This window comes from Penaeus monodon, chromosome 27, assembly GCF_015228065.2.
Source record: "Penaeus monodon isolate SGIC_2016 chromosome 27, NSTDA_Pmon_1, whole genome shotgun sequence".
NCBI classification, from domain to species: Eukaryota; Metazoa; Arthropoda; class Malacostraca; order Decapoda; family Penaeidae; genus Penaeus; species Penaeus monodon.
The window spans coordinates 11,335,539-11,336,428 of record NC_051412.1 but is presented as its reverse complement, the minus strand read 5'-3'; the positions used below and the strand labels follow the sequence as shown (position 1 = coordinate 11,336,428).

At 44.9% G+C, this 890-nt stretch overlaps 1 protein-coding gene across 1 annotated transcript in view; it reads right to left on the bottom strand.

Annotated features, from left to right (window-relative positions):
- Positions 1 to 890, bottom strand: part of LOC119590416 (proton-coupled folate transporter-like) — a 7,743-nt gene that overhangs the window by 1,920 nt on the left and 4,933 nt on the right. The window contains 6 exon segments of the mRNA XM_037939083.1: positions 20 to 66; positions 69 to 107; positions 110 to 173; positions 313 to 508; positions 613 to 696; positions 863 to 867. Coding sequence (XP_037795011.1) covers positions 20 to 66; positions 69 to 107; positions 110 to 173; positions 313 to 508; positions 613 to 696; positions 863 to 867 — 435 coding nt within the window.

The following is an 890-nucleotide window of genomic DNA, read 5'->3' as shown; positions in this document are numbered from 1 at the left end:
ATTCACCAGGATTTTGCACTAACCTTCTTCCGTATTTATCACTCCAAGCTCCCATAAAGAGCACGAGATGAGAGGAATGATAGACATGATGATGCTGTTGTAGAGGCGAAGACGCTGAACTCTCTCTGAACTAAAACGTCCTTCTCGGGATGTTCAGACAGGTTGTTGCACACCTGAACCGCAAAGGTGTTAGTCAACAGTTTTGAAAGTGTGCATTCTTATTTCAACTACAGTAAGTTTTAGTCAGCAGTTTTGTTCTTGAGAACTCAGCAAAGACAGCATACATGTTTCTCAAAATAAATAGACAATTACCTGATCAGGGAGGCCAAGTTTGATAGAACAAATTTTGTTCATCTGAACGTTCTCGATGAAGAGAAGCATCGCTTGATTGCACGCTCCGTCCACCAGCATCACGGGCTCAACGGACACGGATTTGAGCGCCCCCAGCACAGCCGATCCGATCCATCGGTCATGTTGCTTGAAGTCTGAGTCTCGGCTGGGTAGCGAACTGTAAGAAGGTCAGTCCCTAGAATCAGACTTCATTTATGGGAAAGCAAGTAAACATTTTGTAAATGTATTGCTGATGTCGCGTGGAAATTTATACGCTCTTACTAACCCGATATACTTTCTTTTCTATTCTTCAACACGTTATTCTTCACTTCCTCACTCACGAGCACGGATAGACTGTTGATGCATCTGTGTGAACGGGAGACTTTAAATACTGATGGACGGTCTTTTGGCAGAATCCGGGAGATGCCGAGGAACTTTGTGACGTCAGGTGGTAGGGATGCTCAGACGCGGACACACGCACACACATACCTGCACTCATTCAGTCGCGGCGGACAGAGAGAAGGGAAAATACCGGTTCTATGTTGTATAAAAAGTCGAAG